Raw genomic sequence first — 25,626 nt, forward strand, 5'->3', positions numbered from 1 at the left:
CCGACTGAATTTCAACTGGCCCGAAAAGACGGTAAGCGTCTACTTCTACTGCTGGCCAGTTCTAAGACTTGTATGCTACTCTCCACATTTTAATACTTGCAAAATTGGCATGTGTGTTACAACTGATGCTATCTCAGAGTTGATGTAATCTGGTAAATACCTGTTTTAAGCAATTCCATTATTTCAGACACAGGCATCTGAGTTCACTGCTCAGCGCAATGCGGAGAATCCTGATCATCTGTGGGAGAAGCAGTGGTGAGCGGAGGGTTGTGGGTGGAGCCTGAGATGCTGGTTCAGGCCCTCCCCCAGAAGGTCAAGGTCAGTGTCAGCGCTCTGTGCTGGTGTTTCTCATACTGACACAGCTCAGATGAAGTTAAGCACCCGTTCGTACAATTTAAGAAATATACTAATGCACATACCAAACTCAAATTCGCTGTGGTGTTTTCTAAGTTCAGTTCTGTATATTTTCATATTCGTTCAGATACTAAATGGCTATATAAATTGTAGGTTTACCAGAACACAGCTACTTCTATAAAAAATAAGTTTTATTAACAAAATGAGCTCACATTGTAAAATACAGATAGATGGGTTCATTTTGCTAATTTTGGGGGAGCATCTTTCTTATCAGGTGCAGCGCTGTAGACAGTGAAACAAACTCAAAGACTAGTTCCCCTGCCCAAGGCCTGTGAAACCATGAAAAACAGGTCACAAGTCCTCATCTTTTTACCTCTCCGTCCACTATTAACCTCCTGGAAAGCTGCCGTAGCTCTCAGCCTTCTCCTTGGCTTGTTGCCTCACCTGCCTGGCTACCTGAGAGAGGCAGGACTGGGAAGAAGATGAGGCTGAAGGTTAAAGGAAAAGCTCTTGCCTGAAACAGTACCAAGAAGCCAGACTGGGAGATTCTGGCCGTAACTCCTGAGAATGTTGCTCAAGCCAGAGACCACCACCACAGAGACCTGCCAGGCTGCATGGCCTTCCTCCGCTGGGTGCTGGGCAGCCACAGTGAAGGACTGCAGCAGGGTCTCAGGGAAGTGGAGATGGCTTTCGTGTTCCACTCAGAACTTCTGTAGGAATTTGAGGACAAGGTCCCGCAGGCGTACCCTGAGCATCTCGTCATTGTCGCAGATGATATGGGTCGAATCTTCCTCGATCTGGATGAGTGTCTCAGCTTCCTGCAGCAGGACGATATGGCCCTTGGCTGTGTCTTCCACCTTAATATCACTGAAGCCATGCTGCTCCAAAAGAAAAGGGACAGGAGGATGTTGGGTGCTCTGAAAAGCCAGAGGACTTTTCAGCAACTGAGAGTTCTAAAATCACGCTTCCTAGAATTGGCTAAACTGAACATCCTAGAAACTGGCATTTTGGACACTCAGTGCAATTCTACAGACTAATCACAGGACCAGCTACAGCAACAGAATTCAAACTGAAGCCCCCAAACATACAAATATCTCATGCAAAACACAGCAGAATTCCTACAACCTGCTTAAGCTTTTATCTGAGGAGCACATCTAAGCACCTGAGCTCAGGAGCCTGGGATGCCAGGCTCTTCCGTACCAGCCTCCATACCACGCCTGTGGTCCCTGGTAAAACTCCATCCTGTCCCAGGAAAATGCCATTCTTCACAGCAGGATACCACTGACCTTTTGATGTGGCAAATTCCTCCCAAGGGAGAAGACAGATAAGGCAGCATATCAAATACTTCTCCAGGGCCACCTCCAATGCTAATTCAGAATTTTCTTACACATCACATGTCAAGTTGAGAAAGAAGAAAAGAAATGGAAAGAGGACTAATTTGCCTGGAAAGGACACAGGCTAGGTAAATGAACATGACCTAGGGAGATTCTCCACACCTGGCTCTGGAAATCTCAAGTGTAGTTTGGGGCAGCCACGGATATTCCTCCTGCAAAGGAGGTGGGGCAGAAATGGTGGGGGGAGTAGCTAGGGTCGGGGCCTAGGGGTCAACTCCCGAGCACCCAGGCAGGAGAGCTAAACAAAGTCTTTCTGGGAAAGCAAGCTGTTTGAAGATTTTAAGAAACAAGTCAAGCGTGAGTCCCGTCAGCAGGGCCGGGGGGCGCAGCACGGTCGGGAGGAAGCTGCTACTGGTGTGATCATGGCACATGGAGCTCCCTGGGGTAATTCCCACGGGGTGTCCCCATGTCACTAGGGGCCAGGAGAGCCACACAACTTGGGGAAAGCCCTCCCTTCAGGGAAAATCAAACGACTACTGAAGAAAACAATTCCCAATAAAGAGAAAGCTTTTAAGATTTGAAAGACCTCAGCGACTGAGTTATTTAGTTTGGGCAAAAGGCAGTAAATAGTTTAACAGAAGAAAGTCTCTTTTCCTGTAATGATCTACTATAGTTGCAGTTCTTCTTGCAAGAAGCAACACGAATAATATTATCTTTAGCCAATTCCTCCTCTTTTCTATAAAGGATTCTATAATTCTGATGCCAAAACAGGGATCTCTGAAGTCCTGTGACTAAAGCCAGAATTACAAAATCTTTTCAGGTTAAACTTTTTTCTTTTTACTTGTAGTCATGGAATCTGTGCCTTGCGGGGAGCAGCCAGCAGGCACAAGGGGTGGGATGGCCGCTGAGCCAGTGCAGGCACCACCATCCTCCACAATGACTGCCTGCTTCTCTCTCCTCCCACCCGGTCTGGGAATCGCTGGCTCTGCTTCCTGAGTGCCTGCGGATCTGGCATCAGTGACCCCTGTGCCCCCGAGTCTTGCCCGAGACTCGTATCTCCTCTGACTTGGCCATGCTAGCTCTGACAGCAAGGGGTCTTCTCATAGGAAAGTGGGGCTCTAGAGGGGGCAGACCCTTCTTTCTCCTGGCCGTCCCCCTGCCCCATCTGTCACAGCTACGTCCTCGAAGAAAGCAAGGCCCCTCCTTGGTCTGGTTCCCACGAGAAGTGGGGGTGGGGGGCAGCCTGGTGCTGGGGGGAAGGGGGGCCCGCTCTCCTCTAAGTCTCCGTGGCCCTCGCCTGGTTCTGTCCCCGCCATGACCGAGGAGCAAGCAGATGCTGCAGGGCCAGCAGCGCAGACACTGGAGACGGTGAACAGCGGCAGCACGCGCTCCCGGGAGCGGGGCCGCGGGGCCTCAGACAGCGCACCCCACCCGCTCACCTTCTCCAGCGTCTGCACGAACTGCTCCACGGGGATAGAGCCGCTCAGCAGAGGCTTCAAAACCTTGCAGTCTGGAATGTCGTCACTGGCCCGCTTTCTCTTCTTGCCGCCTGTGGGCTGGGCAGGCCTGGGCGGGGGCTGGGTGGGAGGAAAACAGGGATCTCATCAAGGAGTCACCCGGGAGCCCGAGTGAAGCTACCCGGCCCACGGGACCCGCTTCCTGGAAGGGCCCTGGGCCTGCGTTCAGGGTCACCATCAGCTGGGGCTCCAGCTGGATTTCCACATAATGCACACAAGCTAAAGCCAACTATCCACATAGAATTAACACCTTATTCGGCAAAGATCTCTTCCTTTTATCAAAATCGATTCTTAATTTTCAGTTGACTGAACTCAGTGCTGTCTGCGTAAGGTCTTCATAACCCGTGTCGGTTATGAAGGGGCAGCAGCTCCGAGAACACTGGCTGTGGGGTCAGACTGACTGGCTACAGTCCTTCTGTCAAGAAAATGAAGGGCAGAGAGACTGCCTCTAAGACGGTGATAGTAAAGAGAACTTTGTGAGGATTAAATAAGACAACACCCAGTAGGGCCCTGGCCCGGGGTCCAGCGCACTTTAAGTGGCCGCTATGGGCATGTGATGCAGAGGAACAAGAGCGACACAGCCCAACCCTGAAGGGGGTTTTTCTCGGGGCGGGGGTGAAGACAAGGGCCCAAAGAGCTGCCCCCAAGGCGCACACGTGCCATGAAGTGAGGCGCGAGGCGCTGGGGGGAGGGCCCCCACCTGCACGGGGTTCTTCCCGCAGGTCCGCTGTATCTCAGGGCCCTCGCCCTCCCTGACAATACCTGGAGAATGTGCTTGTTATCTTTAGTGTGCAGCACGGCCGAGACGGTTGCCAAGGAAACGCCAGGCTTGATCTCCATGGGTACCAGTGAGTCCGCAAGCTGGGAGCAAACAGAGGGGTTTCAGTCAGGCTCCCTGTAAACTGGGGGGACGAGGGTGCTGCCATCGTGCTGTGCAGAGGCAGGGGCTAGGAGGCCACACCGGGCAGCAGTGCCACCCCTGTGCATGGCCCAGGATTGGATGGTGACACCCAGGGTCAGGGTCACCCTGGCCAGCAGGCCCGCAGCACCATGTGCCCCTGCCAGTCTGGTGGAACGGTACCAGACGTCAAATGTCAAAACAGCCTTTAGTGATCATAATTATTCGTTTTCTTTTGAATTTTTATTTACATCACTGCAGTCTAAAATGACCAAATAACTTTAAGAAGTAAAAAAACTTAAAAATCATTTTTAATCAAAAATACATCACACACACACACACACACACACACACACACACACACACACACACACACACACACACACACACACACACACACACACACACACACACACACGGTTTCTCCTCACTCAAAATATACACCAAGTGCCGACTTTCACCTCTCCAGGGGACTAATGACAGGCAGGAAGGGCAGGGACAGCAGCATTTGGACGGACTGAGCTGTCTAATTCCTGGGAATCTGACTTCTCCCAAAGGTGAAGTACACAGCTTTTACCTGTGGGCCATCTCTTTCTCTAACACCAGAGTCTGATGTGTACCCGTTCCTCTGCAACTTCAGAGTCCCCTAACCCAGCCACCAGTAGTGACATGTGATCTTACGAGAGGCCCTAACACTCGAGTTTAGTTGACTACTGTTCTTAAACGCATGCAGACCTCAACCTATCCAAGCCTCCTTTATTAAAAAAAAAATGCAAGATGCCATTTATGTAAACATGAAGATCAGTATCAAATGGGCAGAGGAAGCAGGTGAGGATATTTGAAATGACTAGCAAACGGATGTGAGGACTATTTCATGAACCAAAAAACGGGGGGTGGGGGGGTGGCCAAGACGGCAGAGTAGGAAGACCCTGAGCTCACCTCCTCCATGGGCACTCCACAATTACAACTGTAGATATAGCAACCATAGATGAGAATGATTGGAAGACTAGCAGAAAATAATCTTCCACAACTAAAGATATGAAGGAGTCACAATAAGGAGTGGGGCAGAGACATGGTAGAGTCAAGACCCACACACTTGGGTAGGTGGCCTGGCAGCCCCACCTACCAGTGTTCCTGTGGTAGTCAGCTCTGCCCTCAAAGGGGGTGACCCTAGAGCATATATCTGGTGACCAGAGGGGTGTGTGCTGCTGGGCCCCATAGGACGTCTCCTACAAAAGTCCAGTTCTCCAAGATTGGGAAATGTAACCAACTTACCTAACACACAGAAATAAAAACAGAATTAGGCAAAATGAGGAGACTGAGGAATATGTTACAAACAAAGGAATAAGATAAAACCCCAGAAGAACTGAGCAAAGGGGAGACAGGCAATTGACCTGCTAAGTTCAAGGTAATGATCATAAAGATGCTCAATGAACTTGGGAGAAGAATGGATGGAACACAGTGAGACGTTAGAAGTTTTTAATAAAGTGTTAGAAAATATAAAGAAGAACCAGAGCTGAAGAACACAGTAACTGAAACAAAAAATACACTGGAAGGAATCAAGAGTAGATTAGTTGACACAAAGGAACAGATCAGCACACTAGAAGACAGAGTAGTAGAAATCACCCAATCTAAACAGAAAAAAGAAAAGAGAAAAGAAAATCGTTTAAGAGACTTCTGGGACAATATCAAGTGCACTAACGTTCACATAATAGGGAACTTGAGAATAGAGAAAGGGGCAGAGAACTGTTTGAAGAGATAATAACTGAAAACTTCCCTAACCTGGGAAACGAACAGACATGCAGGCCCAGAGAGTCCCAAATAAGATGAACCCAAAGAGGTCCACACCGAGACATATTGTAATTGAAATGGCAAAAATTAAAGATAAAGAATCTTAAAAGCAGCAAGGGAAAAGCAACTAGTTACATACAAAGGAACTCCCATAAGACTATTAGCTAACTTTTCCAAAAGTATTACAAAAACAACCAGAAAATAATTAAGAAAATGGCAATAAATACATACCTATAAAATAATGATTTTAAATGTGAATGGGCTGAATCTGCCACTCAAAAGACATAGAGTACTGAATGGATTAAAAAATAAGGCCCATCTACATGTGGCCTACAAAAGACTCATTGCAGAAATAAGGAGAGACACAGACTGAAGGTGAAGGGATGGAAAGAGATATTCTATGAAATGAAAAGCTATACTCAGACAAAACAGACTTTAAAACAAAGACTGTAATAAAAGGGGCGTTACATAATGATAAACAGGTCAATCCAGCAAGAAGATGTAACATAAATGTATATGCACCTAACACAGAAGCACCAAGATCTATAAAGCAAACATTAATGGACTTAAAGGGAGAAACCGAAAGCAATACAATAATATTAAGAGACTTTTAACACCCCACTCACATCATTGAATAGATCATCTAGACATAAAATCAATAAGGAAACACCTTAAATGACACATTAGACCAAATGGTGCGCATATATATATATAAATATATAAAACATTCCAGCCCAAAACAGCAGAATATACATTCTTTTCAATTGCACATGGAACATTCTCCATGATAGATCACATGATGCTAGGCCACTAAACAAGTCTCAGTAGATTTAAGAAGACTGAAATCATATCAAGCATCTTTTCCAACCACACTATGAAACTAGAAATCAACTACATGAAAAAAACTTCAAAAAACACAAAACACGGAGGCTAAGCAATATGCTCCTCAACAACCAGTGCACCAATGAAGAAACCAAAGAAGAATTTCAAAAATACCTGGAGACAAATAAAAATGTAAACACAACGATTCAAAATCTATGGGAAGCAGCAAAGGCAGTTCTAAGGGAAGCTTACAGTGAAACAAGCCTACCTCAGGAAACAAGAAAAATCTCAAACAAGCTAATCTTATCCCTACAGGAACTAGGAAAGGAAAAAACAAAACCCAAAGTTAGCAGAAGAAATTCTAAAGCAATGAAACTAAGAGCTACTTCTTTGAAAAGAAAAACAAAATTGATATACCTTTAGTCAGAATCATGAAGAGAAGAGAGAGAGGGACCAAACAAAACCAGAAATGAAAGAGGGCAAGTTAAAACTGACACCACAGAAACACAAAGGATCATAAGAGATTACTATGAACAATTACAGGCCAATAAAATGAATAAATTGCTAGAAATGTACAATCTCCTAAGACTAAATCAGGAAGAAACAGAAAATATGAACAGAGCGATTACCAGTAATGAAACTGAATCAGTAATAACAAACAAAAGTCCAGAACCAGCTGGCTTCGCTGGTGAATTCTACCAAAAATTTAAATCAGAGTTAACACTTACTCTTCTCAAACCTTTCCAAAACTGAAGAGGAAGGAATGCCTCCAAACTCATTCTACAAGACCAGCATCACCCTGATACCCAAACCAGACAAAGACAGCACACAAAAAAGAAAATCTCAGGCCAATATCACTGAGGAACGTAGATGAAAAAAGTCTCAACAAAATATTAGCAAACCAAATTCAACAATACATTAAAAGGATCATATACCATGATCAAGTGGGATTTAGCCCAGGGATGCAAGAATGGTTCAATATTCACGGAACAGTCAACAGGATACACCACATTAACAAGCAGAAGAATAAAAATCACATGATCATCTTAATAGACTCAGAAAAAGCTTTGGACCAAATTCAACATCCAATCATGATAAAAACTCTTAAGAAAGTGGGTATAGAGGGAACATACTAAATATAGGGCACATATATGTGCCATAGATGACAAGCACACAGCTAACATCATACTCAATGGTGAAAAGCTGAAAGCATTTCCTCCAGGATAAGGAACAATACAAGGATGCCCACTCTTGACACTGTTATTCAACATAGTACTGGAAGTCCTAGCCACAGCAATCAGAAAAGAAATAAAAGGAATCCAAATCGGAAAGGAAGAAGTAAAACTGTCACTGTTGGCAGATGACATGATACTATATATAGAAAATCTAAAGATACAACCAAACTGTTAGAACTAATAAATGAATTCAGTAAGGTTGCAGGATACAAAATCACTATACAGAAATCTGCTGCATTTCCATACAGTATCAACAAACTATCTGAAAGAGGAATTAGGAAAACAATCCCATTTACAACTGCATCAAAAAGAATAAAACACCATGGAATAAATCTAACCAAGGAGGTAAAATACCTATACTTGGAAAATTCTAAGACACTGATGAAAGAAATTGATGACAACAGAAACAAATGGAAAGATATACTGTGCTCATGGATTGGAAGAATATTGTTAAAATAACCATACTTCCCAAGGCAATCTATAGATTCAATGCAAACTCTATAAAAATACCAATGGCATTTTTTACAGAACTAGAATAATTCTAAAATTTATATGGAAACACAAAAAACACCAAATAGCCAAAACAATCTTGAGAAAGAAGAACAAAGCCCAAGGTATCACACTCTCTGAGTTTCAACTATACTACAAAGCTACAGTAATTAAAACAAAATGGCAGGGGCTTCCCTGGTGGTGCAGTGGCTGGGAGTCTGCCTGCCGATGCAGGGGACGCGGGTTCATGCCCTGGTCCGGGAGGATCCCGCATGCCATGGAGCGGCTGGGTCCGTGAGCCATGGCCACTGGGCCTGCGCGTCCAGAGCCTGTGCTCCGCAATGGGAGGGGCCACGACAGTGGGAGGCCCGTGTACTGCATAAAAACAAAAAACCCCAAAAAAACCCAAAATGGCATTGGCACAAAAACAGACATATAGGTTAATGGAACAGAATAGAGAGCCCAGAAATAAACACATGCTTATATGGTCATTTAATCTATGATAAAGGAGGCAAGAATATGCAATGGGGAAAAGACAGCCTCTTCAATAAATGTTATTGGGAAAACTGAACAACCACATGCAAAAGTCTCATGTCTTATACCATATAAAAAATAAACTCAAAATAGATTAAAGACTTAAATCTAAGACCTTAAACCACAAAACTCCTAGGAGAAAACATAGGCAATATGCTCTTTGACGGCAGTCTTTTATCAATTTTTTTTTTTTTTTCTTTTTGCGGTACGCAGGACTTTCACTGCTGTGGCCTCTCCCGTTGCGGAGCACAGGCTCCGGACACGCAGGCTCAGCGGCCATGGCTCACGGGCCCAGCCGCTCCGCGGCATGTGGGATCCTCCTGGACCAGGGCACGAACATGCGTCCCCTGCATTGGCAGGCGGACTCTCAACCACTGCGCCACCAGGGAAGCCCCAATTTTTTTTTTTTGGATGTCTCCTCAGACAAGGGATTCAAAAGCAAAAATAAACAAATGGAACAACATCAAACAAAAAGGTTTTGCACAGTGAAGGATACTACCAACAATACAAAAAGGCTGCCTACTGCATGGGAGAAGATATTTGTAAAGAATATATCAGATGGGGTTAATATCCAAAATATACAAAGAACTCATATAATTCAACATAAAAAACCCCCAAAAACCTGACTGAAAAATTGGCAGAAGACCTGAATAGGCATTTTCCCAAAGAAGACATACAGATGGCCAACAGACACATGAAAAGATGCTCAACATCACTATCATCAGGCAAGCGGAAATTGAAACCATAATGAGGTATCACCTCATACCTGTCAGAACAGCTATTATCAAAAACACAACAAATAACAAGTGTTGGCAAGGATGCAGAGAAAAGGGAACACTTGTGCACTATTGGTGGGATTGTAAATTAGTGTAGCTGCTATGGAAAAGTTCCTCAAAAAATTAAAAATAGAACTACCATATGATCCAGCAATTCCACTTCTGGGTATTTACCCAAAGAAAACAAAACACTAATCTGAAAAGATATATGCAACCCTATGTTCACTGTAGCATTATTTACAATAGCCAAGATATGGAAGCAACCTAAGTGTCCACTGACAGATGAATGGATAAAGAAGATGTGGTCTGTGTATGTACGTGTGTGTGTGCGTGTGTGTGTGTGTGTATTATTCATCCATAAAAAAAAAGGAATCTTGCCACTTGTGACAACATGGATAGACCTAGAGGGTATTATGCTAAGTGAAATAATATAACAAATACCATGATTTCACTTATATGTGGAATCTAAAAAACAAATGAACAAACATTAAAAAAAAAAAAGAAATACACTCATAGATACAGAGAACAAACAGGTGGATGCCAGAGGGGAAGGGATAAGGGGATGAGTGAAATACGTAAGAGAGATTGATTTACAGGGATGAAACGTACATTACAGGAAACATAGTCAGTAATGTAATAAAGTCATATGGTAACAGACAGTAACTAGACTTAGTGTGATGATCATTTTGTAATGTATAGAAATATTAAATTGCTATGTTGTGCACCAGGAACTAACACAGCAGTAGGTCAATTATACTTCAATTAAAAAAAAAAAGGGATAAAAAGAGAAAACATATGAAACCAGTGTGAAATGTTCCCACTGAGATGCGTGTGTGCTCTGAGCTCCTGACAATGCCCATCCATAAATAATCTTTTCCTTCCTACACTGTATTGTTCCCATCAAAGGATCAAAGGTCAGGTTGTCTGGCAGAACTTTAAAGTCAAAGAATTGGCTTGGGAGGTTTGCAGATAGCACTGTGGGAACCAAGCAGGGGAGAGGCTCTCCCTGGGCAGCCCCAGGAATAAATTCTATCTTCAAGAAGACTCTCTGAAGTGGCAGCCCTGCCACAAGGGAAGTCTACCTAGAGCTCACAAGACGACTCAGCCAGACACCTCTGCGAAGGAGGATGCATCCACCTACCACCCCAGAAATAGAATTTTTCTATTAGCGCATGCCCATCAGCTCTCCCACTTTGCAGCTACAGGGACCAAGAGGGAGGATTTACAAGGAAGCTGCACAGGACACACTTTCATTTGGGGGAGAAACAAGCATCCATTAGTAGTAGCAAAACCTAAAGAACAGCAGCAGATTTTAACCCCTTCACGTCCCACATGCATTTCCCAGGCAAAACCAAATGATACTTTTAGTTCTATATCTACATTCCACATACAAAGATTTATGTAAAAGAATGTTTCTGAAAGTATTATTTATAGTTTGAAAAAGCAGAAATAATAAATGTCCACCAGTAAAGGACCAGTTAAATTACGATGCATTTATGATAGACCATTATATACCTAAGATACTTTTGAAATATATTTAATGACAATATACTGTTACTTTACAAAGATATTATACGAGGTATGACTTAAACACACACACAGAGTGAACGCACAAAGCAAATACAAAAAAATTGGACAGTAAATATGTCTGGTATTGGGATTAGGACTGATTTTTTTTGTCTTTATCCTTTTTCTTCCCCCTTATTTTCCAAGTTTTCTAGAATGAACAAGCTTATTTTTATTGAAAAATGAATCTTACGACAGAGTCATAAACATAAAAGCTTGAGAAGCCTGAGGGGCCTTAAAAACAAAAGAAGACCATCCAGAGTGCTGGTTCTCAGGTGTGGTGGCAGAGACCCCTGCGGCTCCTGAGGCTCTTTTGTAGCATCGAGGTCAATATGATTGTCATTAATAATGTTTTGCCTTTTCACTCTCATTCTCTCACAAGGGTTCACTAGAATTTTCTAGAGGCTACATGACTTGTATATCACAACAGACTGAAAGCAAAAGGGGACAGGAGAATCCAGCCATCTTCAACAGGCAGACGTTAAAGAGATTTGCAAACATAGAACAGTGCCCTTCTTCTCTTTATCTTTTTTTTTTGAAACATTTTCCAAAAAAAGACCTTTTAGGGGCTTCCCTGGCAGCTCAGTAGTTAAGAATTCGCCTGCCAATGCAGGGGACACGGGTTTGGTCCCTGATCTGGGAAGATCCCACATGCCGTAGAGCAACTAAGCCCACGAGCCACAACTACTGAGCCTGCGTGCTGCAACTACTGAAGCCCATGCATCTAGAGCCCGTGCTTCACAACAAAGAGAAGCCCACGTAATGAGAAGCCCGTGCACCGCAACGAAGAGTAGTCCCCCCCTCTCCGCCATTATAGAGAAAGCCTGCGTGCAGCAACGAAGACCCAACGCAGCCAAAAGTAAATGAAAATAAAAAAAAATGTTAACGTCTAATGGGTTTATATTATTTTTTATTTAATAATTATTCATTTAAGAATTAAATATTTTTAAAATGTCTTAGTTTTAACTTCTATTATAGCAAATATCAATAGATATAACCCGCATACACAAAAGCTCTCTGGGGTTCTAATTTTTAAGAAGTCTTGAGACCAAAAAGTTTGAGGACTGCTGGCTTAGAGTACTGTAATCTAACCCTAAGCCTTCAAGCCCAGCCACTGTAAGACAGACCTTGGCCAGAAGGTAAATACCAGACAAAAATAACGCAAAGACACTGGGTCACAGCCTTTCACTTTGAGATGAGCAAAATGCAGAGGAAATGAAAAGCACAATCATAAAAACATATTAAACAACCAAAATAACTAGAAGTGGGGATGGTTAGTGCCACTTCTTTGCTACAAACCACAAAACAAAAACTTGGCCCCTTTTTGGAGGGGAACTTGCTTTCATCTCTCCCTCCCAATCAAAAAAAAAAAAAGAAAACAAAATCCATCATCAACGCCAAACTACTAAACGAAACAAAAAATTCCAACACAGGCAATATTAACCTGATGGGTTAGGCAACTGGAAGTCTAAAACAAAGAGCAATTATTTCAATGTTCTAGCAGGAGGCTTCAGGAGGACAGCTGGTCAAAAAGAGCCCTGGCCGACCTGCAGGAAGACGGAGGTGACCCCCCCAGAGACCAGCAGTGACAAACAGGTGGGCGTGGGGCAGGTCTCAGGGTCAAGGCTGCTGGTCTACTCCCACTGGACTTGAGGGAGGAGCTTCACGAAAGATAGAAGAGCGTGCTGTGCACTCCCCAAAGCCAATCCCTTCCTTCTCTGGCTCAGTGTCAGAAGGCATAAAAGAGGTAGATTTATCTTTTATTTTGGTAATTTAAAATGGGAACAGACAAGCTTAATGTGGACTGTTTAATCACGGTGAGGATAAACTTGGGCATGGGAAATGCCAGAAGCTTATTAGTAAGACTGTTTCTTTGTAGATGGATAGTAATTTTGTTTTTGTCTTTAAAAACTCAACATTCTCCCCTCTTTTTGCCTTTTGTATTGAAAACTGGCATATATGAAATAGGTCTCTTACACCAGCGGTCCTCAAATTTTAGCAAGCATTGGCTCCCGGGGAGGGCTGGCTGAAACCCAGACTGCTGGGCCTCACCCTGGAGTGTTGATTCAGCAGGCCTGAGGTGGGGCTGGAGAACCTGCACTTTTAACGAGTCCCCAGTGCTGCTGCTGCGGCTGGTGATGGATTACACGGAGCCCCGCACTGCGATCCCCACAGGAAGGCCGTGGGCTGGGTGCCCCATTGCCGCAGCGGCACAGATCAACTGGGGGCTCTACTCTCACTTACAGGACAAAATCTGTGACATATGTTAGGAATGACCTTTGGGGCACAAAGGGCACATACTGGTGATCACCTAGGTTTCCTCAGGGATGGAAAAGACCAGGTCTAATTGAGTAAGCGTACCTATCTCATAAGATGGGTGAGACAGTCCATGGGAAGTGCTGAGTACAGATCCTGGCCCATAGTGACACCTCAATAAACATATTATTTGCATTACAATTAAATGGGGGAGCCAAAGGGCTGGGCCAATGAAATATGGAGAAAGGATAACCTGGAATTCAGAGCTGAAAGAACTTTCTTTATTCTCTTGGGTCTCAGTAGGACGTGGCCTCAAAGGGAAGAGCAGAGGAGAGGCCAGTTCCCTGCTCACTGTCAGGTGTACTAAGGTCGTGAGGAAACTCCTGACACAGGTAGCCCTGGCCACCTCTCTTGTGAAGGAGCTGTTATCAGAGAGAAATGCAAGTCAGCTGCTGAGCCCAGATACCAGGGTGTGAGCAGCTGCTCTCACAAGCTCCAACGAAAAATGGCTATTTTCCTTTTAAAGAACTAGCAGACCACAAACATCCCAATGACACTCAAAGCAGTCAACCTGAGGAACCATACATATCTCTCCACCGGTTTACTGCTTACCAATAAGCAATAAACTGCCCCTTTAAAAAAATCACCTTTATAACTTTCCCCACTTCATCTCTCCAGCCTGGGCTCACAGGCAGCTCTTCTGCCCCCTCAATCCGGCCACATGCTGTTTGCTGAGGGGACACGTGCTGTGACGGCTCCCTCCCCAGGAACCAAGAGTGAAATGAAAATGGATGTGAAATGTGAACGATCATCTACTTCTATGTGTCTTAGTGAAAAACACGACCACTTGCTAGTTTTATCTAGCAAACAAGTCTTGCTAGTTTTATCTTGCTGAATCAATTTTCTCTAAATTAGTTACGGAAATCTGTTTGGATCTCCTTTGTCTATTGCTCTATTTTTTAAAAAATAAATTAATTTATTTATTGTTGGCTGCACTGGGTCTTCGTTCTTGTGCGTGGGCTTTCTCTAGTTGCAGCGAGTGGGGGCTACTCTTTGTTGCGGTGTGCGGGCTTCTCATTGTGGTGGCTTCTCTCGTTGTAGAGCATGGGCTCTAGGCGTGTGGGCTTCAGTAGTTGTGGTACGCAGGCTCAGTAGTTGTGGCACGCAGGCTCAGTAGTTGTGGCCCATGGGCTTAGCTGCTCCGTGGCATGTGGGATCTTCCTGGACCAGGGCTCAAATCCATGTTCCCTGCATTGGCAGGCGGATTCTTAACCACTGTGCCACCAGGGAAGCCCCTGTCTATTGCTCTTAATTTAAAAAAGAACAACTCAGGTTAACTGTGGAAAGGACTGAATGTACCGGACACTGGGTCCCCATTGATGGCACCTGGCCTTGTTCCACCACCAGCCTTTGTTAGGGTCTTGGAAATGGGCAACATTCAGGGCCTTAGCCTTCAAACTCCAAGATCTGGCTACTCTTCTGAGCTCCAGAGAGAATCGGGGGACACTGCTTTTAAGTTTTCCTACTTCTTTTTCCTGTTTGCTAAAAACATGTTTAAGCGTCTCCGGCGGCAACAGCAAGCCAAAAGCAGCGTCCTCAGAGCTCGGCACACCGTCACTGCGGCAGCTGGGCCACACGCTTCCCACTGCCCCTCCCCACACCCGTCACTCAGGCGCAACCCACCTCAGCTGTCCCACATGCACGACATGCTTTTTACCTTTTTTCCCTATTAAAACAAGCTCAGATATCAGAGAACTAAAAAATATTAGACTTCAGTAGAATAAAATCTTTAAGTTATACTAAAATGCATGCAAATAGTAATCAAAGTTTACATTCCTTACTTTTTGGTTACTCTCATCTCCTCCATCTATCTCTGAACTTGGTGAAACTTGGCCCTCACTCATAAATGGGGTCCAGGAGGGACGAAGAAACCCACACCCTCAGGTGGTTAGGGACAGAGCTGACGCTGGCTTACCTGTTCTCCACGCTATGGCCTGCGCCCTGGCCTCCCACACACATTAAGCTTTAATATAAGCAGTGCTCCAGCAGGCCTGAGGTTGATAGCTGTTACTTCATTACTGGAAAAATGAGGAGGTTCTGAAAATCCCACCTCTCTTCCCAGTTACTTGCTTAAGGGTCGATGTGCTTTGGTTCATCCATGTGTGATACAAACCCCAAAGAAAGCCACTGCTGGGACGGTCTTCCGCAGACTCAAGTGGAAAACCCGGTTGTGACCCTGGGAAGCAGCACAGCTCACCTCTGGCATGATTTCTATCTTCTCATACCGACGCTTGAAGGGCAGGGCGAGGACCTCGGCGCGCCGATAGGACATGGCGGGTGGCTGGCAGTCAATCATCAGGTCTATCCGGTGGGACTGCGCTGGGGGCGGCTGGGTGTACTGCTCAGGACAGACCACGTGGAGGGGCTGAGGAACCAGCGTGACAGGGGCAGGTGGGGGCAGAAGAAGGAGGAAACAAGAGGAGGCTGTGAGGCAGGAGGGGCCGCGTCCTGAGCTAAGCCTCCCTTTGCAGTGCTCAGGCTCACCATTTGGCCGTTTCGAATTCTCATCCTGTCAAACCCAAGTAACCAGTGAAGTGGGGGGAAAGAAGAACAAAAATTTCAGGGAAAAGCCCTGATCTGCCGGCCATGTTGATGAGCAAGGGATTTACTGTCTTGGTTTGCATTTATTTTTTCATTGTATTTAAGTCACTTTGATGGTGACAGCCATGGGTCTACCCTCAAATGACCTCTGAGCCCCTTGAGGGCAGTCTTCTCGTCACTTCCCATCATCGACTTGGTACCACTACTGGCTGATTAGCAAGAACTGTGACTTTTTGGCTAGTTTGGATTTCTGGTCTGGACCTGCAGGTCTACTGGTACTACGCAGTGCGCAATGGTGAGGCCTTATCCTCAGTTGTGTAGGACACACTGAATCAGATAGCATTTTTTTATTTTTTAACAGATGTCTCTTTTTATTATCTTGAGAGAAAACCAATTAGTAAGTCAATGTTTACTTTGGCCAAATACCACCCAACTGCCAACCGAACGTGGCACCCAGAGAGTCAAGGCATTGTCACTGCGTTTACTGAAGAGTCTGGACCGAGCCTCCAGTTCCCGGAAAAACAAGGCTTCCAACAGACCTGACGGGTTGTGTTTCAAACCGCACTTGTCCTTTAGGACTGACACCTCTCCTCCTCTTCAGACTGCCTTTCACCCTCCTTCCTGCCTGGTTAGCATCTTATAACTGTCTCAAAGCCAGTCGACTCCACAGTCACTGCCTGAGGACTCTCCCCAGGTTCTCCTCCCCTGCAGTGGAGACCAGGCGGCCTCCTGTTTCCCTTATTCACACACCACCGAGGGGCTGCGGAGTCTGCCATGGTTCAGGGACAGAGGGTGACATTACTCAGGAGTGAAAACAACAGGCTCTTAACTGTTTCTTCCAGCAAGTTGACAGGCACACAGTGGTGTATCAGATCGCTCATGGAAATCGGAAGTGACTTAACTGCTCCAACCATGTCTAGAGAAAGGCCCAGCAAGCTTGGGGTCACCATCAGCTGTTACCCCTGCGCTCCGGAGGCCTCCAGCTTTCTCTGTTTCCTGCTACCCTTCCTTAGAGTTTCCTGTTAGTGCCTCTCTTCCTGAGGTCAGGGGTTCTGTGAAGAGGAGGAAAGTGATCTCCCAGCTCAGGCCAAGAAATGTAGGGAGCCAACCACACCTCGCTCAGCGACTAGGGTCCAGGGCACCCCAGCGCTCACGTAAGGTCCCCGGCACACCGAGGTGATGGGACATCAGAACCCTTCCTCTCGCCTGTTCTGAGCTGTTTTCCTCACCAACTGCCACCACCCCTCCAACCCCGAAACACGGGCCACCCGAATGATAAGTGACCCAGGGCGGTGAGGTTTTCCTCCCCGTTCTCCTTCTGGGCCAACAGTGCTCCTTTCGCCTATGCTTTACCCCAACTACTCCCTCCCTTTCTCTAAGGCAGAAAATGCAAAATGAAACAAACAAACAAAAAAGCGACAACCACCAAACCAAAACAATCCGCTAACAAAAGCATAACACTGTGGTACTAACCCACGTGTGCAACAAGGGCCCAATACATGTTTCAGTTCAGCTGTCTTTCAGCTTGACGAGTATGTTTCTAGAATGATTTTTTTTGGTGGTGGGAGGGGGTAATTTGCTTTTAACTGGACACAAATGGTCCTCATCAAAAATGAGACACTGTTTACACTTTCTTTTCCTCCCACTTTTGATTTCTTTAGAGGAGAAACTTCTTTCAGGGTGTAAAGCCCACCGGTTTGGAGTCTGGAGGGTACCGGGCTGAGCACTCCACAGACCGAGAACGGGTGAGGAAGACAAGCAGTGCAGCTCGCCATCCTGGCCCTCACACCGCAGACATAATCCGCACAGAGATGCCAGGACCGCGGGAGCCGCCAGCACAATTTCCCCATTACCTGCACTTCTTTGAGCAGCTTTGACACTTGGATGAAATTCAGTCTCGTATCAATGGGGCAGTATATGCATTTCATGGCCAAGGGCTGGTAGGGAGCCAGTGCTTCCAGGTATGTGAAGTCGGGTTCTAAGGGGAGCACAAGAAAGAAAATTTTAAATGCAGGCAACAGAGGAACGGCCCAGTGAGGAAGCAGCTGGCATGGTTGAGGCCCAGCAGACGGGCAGCATGACAGGAAAGGCACTGAAGGTTACAGGAGCCAGATTCCCCATCACGGGAGAGAGGAGTGATTTACAAATAAGGAGAGGGGGAGGCTGGACTGAACGCTGCAGGATGGATATGGAATTGGAGGGACGGCGTGAGCGCCAGGTTTTCAACACAGATGGAGAGAGAGATGAGACAAATGAGGGGATAAATAAGTAAATGGGTGAGAAAGGAAAGCTCTTCTTTACAACAAAATGCCAACTAATAAATGTAAAAGAAGTGATGAAATTGAAAAAAAAACTTCATCATTTGGCAACCATCACAGTAATAATTTATTTGGACCAGAATCAATAGATGCTAAAAAAAATTAGATAAACACATGGGGAAGACCAGGATAAGTACATAGGCTCGAAGTGTCCCCCACAAGATACTGATTGACACAGAGCGGTGACTTCACAGTGGAGAAATCCGGCACAAGCCACTCGAACAGAGTGCTCAAAGGTCACCCCCAGGTAGGAGACAGACCATGTGCCTCCTACTTGACAGGATGCACGCAGAAGAAGAAAAAGAAGGATCCTGACCCCATGTCAACAAAATGCTTGTGCTGAGGCTGCGATGCCCCATCAGCAGAGCCAGTGCAGCGCCTGGGAACTGTCCTTGCCACGCTGGCTGGTTTGTTCTCTGCAGAGCCGCTCACCACGGCCAGCCTGGCGGGGATTGTTTGCTCCGCAGGAGGAAGCTGCCCACCTCGGGCCAAAAGCAGTGGCTCATTCCTGGTGTGAAAAACGACACGCAGGTTCCTGACACAGTCTGTGCCCTGCGAGGACGCCACTTCCTACGGCCCCAGCTTTCCACACACCGCTCCCAGGAACTTACTCGGTGACCTCAGGGCAACTCACAGAACTTCCAGATTTTTTAAATGACCTCCCCTCCAGTGGATCCTGTCTACCCAGGAAGAACCCAGAGACCACCCAAATGAGGCCAGCACGGCTACCTGGGGGATAAGCGCCTCTCTCTGTACGGATACTGTGTGAGCTACAACTCCCACAGTCATAATACAACCAGATAAGGTGGCCCCAAACCTCGCAGACATTGTCAATGACACAACTTGTGCTCTGGAAGTGAACACACCAGTTTAAATGTATACTCCTTACCCAGATGAATGTCTGGTAATGAATGCCACGGACAATCATGTAGCCCTTGCTTTCTTCTTAGCTGGCTGGAGGGACGTTTGGAGTATAGCCACGCCTCTTCTGTGTCTCTGTAATACTGTACCCACTGTCACATCAGAGCCAACATCTCATCAGAAAGAACAGGAGAGACCCCCTCAGTCCTACTACAGACAGCGTTCTCTGGATGACTTCCTGCTTAGCAGAACTTGGCAATGGTGAGGCTCTGGGTAGCGTGAATCAACGTCTTAGGGCCTGACTTCCTCTGCCTGTGGCTGAAAGGGAGTCTGCGAGGGAGAACAGCAGCGCCTGACGGCTGCTCTTCTGAGCGCCCCCGGCACTCACGGCCAGGCCACGGTGGCACCCGCTTACTGGACATAAACCACCTCACATGACACTGACGTGAGAAAAGGCCACGCAGTGACCACGACGGATCAAGACAAAAATAAGACCCTTCCTAATCATGCCTGAACGTAAGACCACAGCATGTCTGAACCACCAAACAAGCAAACACTGTCCTCTCCTGGCTCCATTCTTCTCACCTTCTAGACAAGAATCACTAAGATACCCAGCCAGAGAACTACTGCTTCCTGATGGTACCCAAGCCAGGACAAGGAACCCACCTCCAAAATCACCTAAGCCACGGCCTGTAAGTTCTTCTGAACGTGCCTGGCGATGCCTCCTGCCTCCCCATGGCGGTACCCCCTCACTGTAAGGAGTCAGTACCCCAACTTTGTTCCATTACTGGTGCGTTCCTGGTGGCCTCTGGTTGGTCCTCACAACAGGCTGAGCACAGGGAAGGGCCCAAGCATCCCTGACCCCAAAGCTTTGGGCATAACTCGACTCTCCTCCATGGCTCACGTCTTAAAGGTAATTAGAGAACTCTAAGAAGGCTACTGGTACTTTCTCAACGGGCTTTTGTGCCAGGCACTATAAGGAGTGCTTTCTTATAACATTTCACGAAATGCACAGAGCTGCCTGAGGATGAGCGACCAACAACCCCATTTTACAGAGGAAAGTGAGGCTCAGAGCGGTGAGTAACCCGGCTGAGGTTACAGTAACTCGGACCAGATTTCAGATCAAGGTGTTTTTACTTCATTGCCCTGAGATTTTCAAATTCTAAGGCTGTCTGAAGACCGTGAACTGATAAAATAAGATAGTGATTAAGTCAAACCCCTAACTTGCCCTCATTTAAGGATTAGTTTTATTCTGAGGGGTTGGTCTCCACAAGAAAAACGGCAAGCCAGAGTAAACTATAACCAAAGGAGAAAGATCCACCTCCGTAAGTAAGTCCTAAAGCAAGTAAAGCAAGACTGATTATTAGAATGATTATTAGAATGATTATTAGAATTCCTGCCGTTCTTGAACAGCTTACAAAATCCTATCCAAAGTAGTTCTAGACCAGAAATCTGTCTCGGTGAAAATCTACAAAAACAGATATGAAAGCTCTGTCCAGTGCACAGTGATCTAACAGGACATTTTGCTTTGTTCTTACCCTTTCCCTTCCAGTTGCTTTATCCTTTGGTATTTACAACAGAATAGGGATCATATTTATATCTTATAACTTACTGTCAAATTCTTCCCAGTGTCTCTACCTGGTAGGTACATCCTACCAGGTTATGCAGGGATGGTCACAGTGGGAAGGGCAGGGTTTTGTTTTGTTGGTTTATTTACCTGTGAATATGACAGTGTTGAGACTAGATTTTCCCCAGAGCTCCATGAAATGGACCACGTCCCCGAATCGGAGGGAAGGGTGTCCAGTGAAAACCACACACGGCTGTCTGAAGTCGTTGCTGAAGTCTCCATGGATGCTGGGGTAGTGCTTCAGCTTGTTGGTCTGAATGAGCTAGAATACGTGTCAAAAGCACATGAAGAGATGTTAGCCTACCCAGGAAGGAAGAACCACAGCATGGGAGAGTGAACAAATTAAAAATACAAGATAACGCTATTAATATTAGCCAAAGGTCCACATTTTTTACCTACAATGTGACCTTCTCAAAAGATGGGACCTTTCGGTAAAATCACCAAACTTAATGGAAACTTCTTTTCAGGTGTTATGGCCTGATTCTGTCTAACCCTTCCTTTAAAGCTTCCTGACACTCCAAGCTCCAGGCCCCAAAGTCCCCAATATTAGTTACTGTTTGAAGTACAAGTTTCCCAAACTCTGTGCATCACCGAGCTCTGTCAACAATAAACACTTCACACAGGAAAAACTGTTTACCAGCACAGGACTGCCTCTTGAGACGGTACAGCTGTGTTAAGTTACTGTGGCGAGGGGCAGGGGACTTAATAAACACAAGAACAAACTGGCTTTCAGCAATGCGGGAGATGTGATGTCCTCGCGACAGAGAGCTATAGTAAGAAGCAGGCCACACACAGTCTCAAACCTGTCTCAAAAGTGAATGTTTTGAACCAAAAAGGTCTTCCTTCTAGCACAACACTGGGAACTACTCTCCTAACGCCAGGCCCGACCCAAGGCAACGCCATATACAGTTACAACCACAGATGGCATCCTGTGGCACTGCTCAGAAGTTCTTCCTGCTGCCTCAGCCCTGCCCCCACTGCCCCACTCTAGCAACAAAAAGATGGCAAACACCCATACTTCAGAGACCCTAAATATCAACTAGTAGTGCCCTGAGATGCTGTCTAATGGGTAAAGAATTGGTCTGTGACCCAGCTCAATCCTGTAGCCACGCATAACGCCTACGAAGGGAGCCCAGCCAACAACTCCAGGCCCACTGTAGTCACCCCAACTGTGAGGATGTGGCCAGAATGGGGCCGCCCACAAATGGAAGCTGACTCTCTTCATCTTGAAGTTTTAATCTTTAATTCAGAGAGACTGCTTTCATTAGCAAGACTACCCTGGAGATCTTAATTAGGTGTCACATGCTTGGATGGGATATGAATAGTAAAGATGCAACCATCACTGCATTCCCACTTCCCTTCCAAGTTATATACAAATAAAACTGACATTCTTTGTATAACCCACCTGGCCAAAATCATTACTTGCCCCAGTTAAACAGGTGAATGGCTGACTAAAGGACTAGTTCTACTGTATCCACAGATGTCAAGGAGATGAATGGGATTCTAAGAAGAGCAGCAGGTCTTTGCACATAAATTAAGTCACTTTTTAAGGCAAACTGAGATTTTTTTTTTTTGCCAATCAGATCTACTTTTCCAGCGGACTTACTACCTTTTTGACCATCCAGAATTACCTTTGTGCTGATTTAAGGTCCAAACTGTATAGGCAATGAAGCTGTAGGGTAGGAATTCTGTGAAGCAATTTTTTAAATCAGTACTAAGGGCAGAACTGTATTTTCTCATGGGCACTGGTCACATAATACCGATTATCAACTCCAGCACGCCCTAATATTGACAAGTGCATTTCAGGAACCCTGATCATGCACCTATGGTCTTTTCACATTCTTAACTGTAAATGGGACAAAGGTCATCCATGACATACTTGTGGGTAAGAACACGGTAACACCCTTAGAGAACACGTTCTGAAGAAAGGCTAATTGTTATTAGGGAAGAGGCAAATAGACTTTCAGTGTTTTGCTACACTTAATGTTTTGCTACACTTAATTTTCTGACACGAGATATCTAGCCTGAATTTCACTGTAGTAATGACAGAGCTTGCAAAAATCTTGGCTGCTGTAAGAGAGTATGAGGACTGCAAATAACTTCCTCAAAACCTTCCACTTGACATTCTGGTTCATGAGAGACCTGTTCTTTGGAGTAGGAAAACAGTAGTCAGATTTAAAATAATCAGCAGGACAACTGCTGCAATTTTCTTGAGCCAAATAGTTAACTGCATAGCAAATAAGTCAACAAAATCCCTATGCATAAGTACCTGCACAGACATCCCTAACTTGATGGAATTTTTACAAACTGAAAACTTCCACGTTCCCATATGCACATCAATAAACAGCATTACCAGCTCCTCAGAAATCCCCCTTTGTCCCCTTCCTGCCCCCACTGCTACCTCCAGGATAACCATTCTCCTGGCTTTTAATATCACAGATAAGTTTTCTGTGTGTCTGAACTTTTATATAAATAAAATCACACCATATCTACTCTTTCATATCTGGCTTTATTCACTAACATTATGTTTGTGAAATTTATCTACATTGTTGCATATAATCGGAGTCCCTTCATCCTCTTTGATGTAAGGTGTGAATAGACCACAAAATTCATTCACCCGTTGATGGACATTTGGGTACATTTCAGCACTATCACCAAGAGGGCTATGAAGATTTCTGTGCAGATCTCTGGGTGACACACCTGCATTTCTGTTCAGTACAGACTTTGGGAACGAAACAGCTGAAGCACAGAGGATGTCACAGTCCTAGGTTCAACTTTACTGTCAGTTTCCTAAAGTGGTTATACCAATTTACACATCCTTTTCAAAAAACATAACAAAAAACTGGGAGTAACGCTATTGTCCAATAGGAAGGGAATGGTTAAGTACACTATAGTATGTTCACATGATATGCTACGGAATATTAGGTAGCAATAATAACAGTGAGGTGCACAGATAAATGTCCATGATACAGCCAGCACTGGGTGAAAAAAAAAAGCAGTAGAAACAAAATTGAGCACACACAGCCACATAAAATCACTCACTGGTTCTGTGAGGAAGGGGGAATTTTTCTGTTTTCTAAACTGCAATGTTCTTATTTTCATCATTAAAAATTTATACCAATGACAGACATAACCAAACAAAAAGAAGACTTTGGCAATAAGTAAATCATTTATGCAAAAAAGTAGAATAAAATTCCTCACTCGGTCAATGAAACAGAGGTAGGCTATTAACTGAATAACATACTGGTAATATAATGTGTTAAGAAGAAGAGAAAGTAACGAATCTTGAGTCAGAGTACTTCACTGCCATCTTACAAGGGAAACAAAGGGCTATATCAAACTACCTTCAGATTTTTAAAAGCTAATGACCTGCTATATCCACCCATATCTATTTATCTACATTTTGTTCTTGCTCGGACCCAGTGATTCCATTTTCTTACCTCTGCATGAGGAAAAGGCGGTTCTGGGAGATACACCTTAGTCTGTTTGTTGTGACAAAGCCTTTTGAGGAGGAAAAACAGATCAGCAGGTTAGGCAAGGGCGTACAGTGGCATCTGTCGCCACCTAGTGGTAGCAGCGCAAATACTTAATACCGAAGTTCATTTGAAATTTTCCTGTCAGTGTATCTCACTGTGAATAAAACACCAGCATTTATAGCGTAATCAGGACGTAAGTCACTTGTGAGCACAGTTTTAACCTTTGAAATTCCTCAATACATTTTTTTCTTTAAAAATAAGCTTCTTATTTTGAAGTACTTTTAGATTTACAGAAAAGTTGCAAAGACAGTACAGAGTTCCCATGTACCTTTTAGCTGGTATCCCACTATGTTTGTTAAACTAAGAAATAAACATTAGTACTTTACAGTTAACTAAACTCTAGACTTTACTCAGCTTTCACCAATTTTTCCACTAATGTTCTTTTTCTGTTCCAGGATCTAATCTAAGATACCGTATTGTATTTAGTTGTGATCAAAAAAAAATTTTTTTTTTTTTGGCTGTACCTCGCAGCTTGCAGGATCTGAGTTCCCCAACCAGGGATCGAACCTGTGCCCGCTGCAGTGGAAGCACAGAGCCCTAATCACTGGACCGCCAAGGAATTCCCTAGTTGTGATCAATTTTGAGGAGAAAGTGATACACTTTTTTTTTTTGAGACATAGCTTTTCTATTTTATACATGCACCATTTCATTAATAGCAGAATTGGTAACTCAAACTGGAGAATAATAAATCTCTCCAGTAACTCTATCTTAATCTAGACACTGTGAATGTTTTAGGTAGTCTGTGTTTTTCTCTAGCCAGGTATGACATTTAAAATATGGAGATTTCTGGAAAAGCAAATGTGGCAAAAGGTTAACAATCGTTAAATCAAAGTACGTGGGTGTTCTGTAGCTCTGACATTTTTAAAAGTTGGAAAAAATATATGTAGTGATTATGTTTGTTAAAGCCTGCTTCTAAGAATTCTATCAAAATAGAACTAAAGCATTTCAACAATTCTAATAGATGTTACTTTTGGCAGAATAATTCAGAACTCTGGGGCTTGGATTTTGTCTGAACTTCATTAATACAATTATCTAATTTTTCCTTCTTTAGTTTAACTCGATTTCAAAAACATTACTTTATATCCTTTTTGGAAGAAGTTGTACATATGGG

The 25,626-nt window shown here is 44.7% G+C and overlaps 1 protein-coding gene across 2 annotated transcripts in view; it reads right to left on the bottom strand.

Annotated features, from left to right (window-relative positions):
- Positions 1–4: 4 nt before the first annotated feature.
- The window catches only part of INTS9 (integrator complex subunit 9), a 109,850-nt gene continuing 84,228 nt past the window's right edge, over positions 5–25,626 (bottom strand). Inside the window, exons 11-18 of one of the 2 annotated variants that reach the window (XM_082657415.1) lie at positions 24,420–24,480; positions 21,070–21,241; positions 18,027–18,151; positions 15,830–15,997; positions 3,968–4,066; positions 3,128–3,265; positions 1,101–1,232; positions 5–238 (exon numbers count right to left, since the gene is read on the bottom strand). In XM_082657415.1, coding sequence (XP_082513541.1) covers positions 179–238; positions 1,101–1,232; positions 3,128–3,265; positions 3,968–4,066; positions 15,830–15,997; positions 18,027–18,151; positions 21,070–21,241; positions 24,420–24,480 — 955 coding nt within the window. In that variant the 3' untranslated portion in view covers positions 5–178. Of the gene's footprint in view, positions 239–429; positions 1,233–3,127; positions 3,266–3,967; positions 4,067–15,829; positions 15,998–18,026; positions 18,152–21,069; positions 21,242–24,419; positions 24,481–25,626 lie in introns of those variants that run through there. The other variant, XM_082657414.1, reaches the window with a different exon arrangement.

The sequence above is a fragment of the Grampus griseus genome (genome assembly GCF_964374135.1).
Source record: "Grampus griseus genome assembly, chromosome: 6".
Lineage (NCBI taxonomy): Eukaryota > Metazoa > Chordata > Mammalia > Artiodactyla > Delphinidae > Grampus > Grampus griseus.